The sequence below is a fragment of the Carlito syrichta genome, unplaced genomic scaffold, assembly GCF_000164805.1.
Source record: "Carlito syrichta isolate Samal-C Ts95f unplaced genomic scaffold, Tarsius_syrichta-2.0.1 Scaffold241883, whole genome shotgun sequence".
NCBI classification, from domain to species: domain Eukaryota; kingdom Metazoa; phylum Chordata; class Mammalia; order Primates; family Tarsiidae; genus Carlito; species Carlito syrichta.
Genome location: NW_007185979.1, coordinates 4932 through 7602, shown reverse-complemented (window position 1 = coordinate 7602; position 2671 = coordinate 4932). Strand labels below are relative to the sequence as shown.

General features: G+C 66.2%; 1 protein-coding gene across 1 annotated transcript in view; it reads right to left on the bottom strand.

Annotated features, from left to right (window-relative positions):
• LOC103253630 (corticotropin-releasing factor receptor 1) overlaps window positions 1-2669 on the bottom strand; it is a gene marked incomplete at both ends in the record, with an annotated part of 4529 nt that extends 1860 nt beyond the window's left edge. Inside the window, 4 exons of the mRNA XM_008051886.1 lie at window positions 1345-1405; window positions 1781-1934; window positions 2112-2232; window positions 2602-2669. Of these exons, the coding sequence (XP_008050077.1) occupies window positions 1345-1405; window positions 1781-1934; window positions 2112-2232; window positions 2602-2669 (404 nt within the window). The remainder of the gene's footprint in view (window positions 1-1344; window positions 1406-1780; window positions 1935-2111; window positions 2233-2601) is intronic.
• Between the last annotated feature and the right edge of the window lie 2 nt (window positions 2670-2671).

Below are 2671 nucleotides of genomic sequence, written 5' to 3'. Positions count from 1 at the left end.
TGGGCGCCGGGTCCACGCGGGCTCTCCGACGGCGCCCCCGCTTCCGCGGCGGTGCCGCAGCGCCGCTCCGACCCGTCTCTCCTCCGGCCGGCCCCTCTGCCCGCCAGGACACACCCCCGGGCGTATGCACACACGCGTGGGCGCAGACACGCGCATATGCGCGCACACGCGGCCTACACACATGCACGCGGGCGCACATGCACACGTGTGCCCACATGAATGCACGCACACGCGTTCATGTACATGCCCACACAAACTTGGGAGTGCGCACGCATGCACACGCAAACGCACGCGTGCGCACTCACTCAGGCAGCTTTGAGAGCCCTGCCCCCCCCTCCTGTGCTCACACACCCCTGCAGGCACAGGCGCCAGCCCAGGGCTCACTGCTCCTGCCCTGGGACCCAGGCACCGCGTCAGGGTTATCCTCAGAGACACGCAGGATGGGCTTTCAGGCCACTATTGGGCCCCGTGAGGCCCCGCGGCCCCCGGTTGGGCAGGAGAGTCCTGCTCCTGCGGCGGAGGCCCCCTGAGCCCAGTCAGGACACGGCTGTCCCACGGGAGGGGGAGGTCCTGCACTTCCACCATCTGCGTCCGCCTCTCCCCCTTCCTCCTCTCTCTGTCTCCCTCTCCTCTCTCTCCCTCCCCTCCTCCTTCTCCTTCTCTCTCTCCCTCCGCCCCCCAGTGGTTCTCAATCTTAGCTGCACTCTGGAATCACCTGGGCAGTTTTTAAAACTCTGGGTGCCAGGTTGCCCTGCAGACCGATGCCACCCAGCTCCCAGGGGTGAGGCCCAGACGTGGTATTCTTTGATGCTTCCAGGCGGTCCTAGCGTGAACCCAGGCTGCGAACTGCAGCAGATGTGGTTTCCCGGGACAGTGGAGACCCCTGAGTGAGTCTCACGAGACGCCACAAGGCCACAGGGCTGGAGTGGTCTCTGGGATCATCTGGGGCCGTTTCAACTACATTCATGGACTCTTGTAATTAACAGAACATGTTTCTACACGTTTACTAAGTCCAGGCACTGGTCTAAATGCGTACTGTATTCCCTGATGTCACCACGGCCATCCTTTGAGGCCAGCGTGATTACAGGATGTCTCTTTTACGGATGAGAAACTGAGGCACACCGCAATCCTCCCATGGTCACATGCTATTTTACGGGGAGCCACGATTCAGGACCCCAGATGACTTCCTTTGTGCTCAGGGCTGATAGGGGCCCGGACCCGGCCCCCGCCCGCAGATCAGAACTGCAGTTCTGGCAAGGAAGCCGAGGCGCCCCGGGCCCCGGGAGCGTCCTCAGAGTTGGGGAGGAGCCCGGTTCGGGGACAGGATCGGCAGAGGCCATTCCCTTCTCATTGTCGTAGTACAGCTTCCCGATGGCCCAGGCCACGACGATGGGGAACGGCACACCTGGGGGGAGACGGGCATCGTGGGGCCTTCTGGGGGGATAGGCATCCTAGGGCTTTCTGAGAGGGGCTGGACATCATGGGGCCGTCTAGGCGGACAGGTGTCAGGGGCCTTCTGGGGGCACAGGTGTCATAGAGCCTTCTGGGGGGAGGGCATCATGGGGCTTTCTGGGAGGGGTTGCACATCATGGGGCCTTCTGGGGGAACAGGTGACAGGGGCCTTTTGGGGGTGACAGGCGTCACGGGGCCTTCCCAGGGCTGGGGGTCCCAGGTCCCAGAGGGGACAGGGTCACACTCCTCTGAGATGCTGCCACCCGTCCCCGCTGGCCCGAGCCTGGGCAGGGAGGGTGGCGGCCCGACCCCTGGACCTGCGCCTCACCCCAGCCAATGGCAACGAACATCCACTTGCGCAGGCGGTCGGTGGAGTAGGTGAGCACCACGGCCGTGTGCAGGTAGCAGCCCTCGCCAAACATCCAGAAGAAGTTGGTCACGTGGAAGTAGTTGTAGGCGGCCGTCACCAGCCTGCACCAGCCCTGCCGGCCCAGATGCGGTGAGGGGGCACCCGCCCTCCTTCCCTGCAGGCACCCTGCACCCGGCCAGCCCCTCCCCACAGGCACACCCCCCACCCGGCCAGCCGCTCCTGCAGACCCCGCCCCACCGACCCCTCCCTGTGGCGCCCCCTCCTGCGGGGGCCATCCCGGCCCACGCACCACGTTGCTCTGGTGCACCTCCGGGCTCACGGTGAGCTGCACCACGAACCAGGTGGCGTTGCACAGGATGAAGGCGGCGACGAGGTTCCAGTGGATGATGTTTCGCAGGCACCGGATGCTCCTGGGCGCGAGGGGAGGGCCAGCGGGGACTGAGGGAAACTGAGGCGGCCCCGAGCAGCCCAAGGCGGAGCACACCCGAGGCAGGGCTGAGGGACACCGTGGGACAGTGGGGTGGGGAAACCGAGGCGCAGTGCTGAGAGTGGGGCACACCCCGGGGGGCTGAGGGGCGCTGCTGGGGAGAGGGAACCGAGGCGCAGCAGCTGAGGGCGGGGCACACCCGAGGGAGACTGAGGGACGCCAACACGGGGGTGGGGAAACCGAGGCGCAGCGGCCAAGGGCCAGACACACCCAAGGGGGTGCGAGGCTCTGCCAGGCCCTTCCCACCTCGACCCAGCGTCAGCCCCAGGGCCGAGCAGTGCCGCCTTCTCACCGGAGCCTCAGGAAGAGGAGGAAGGCCACCAGGAGGGCCGCCAGGGAGAGGCAGTGGCCCAGGTAGTTGA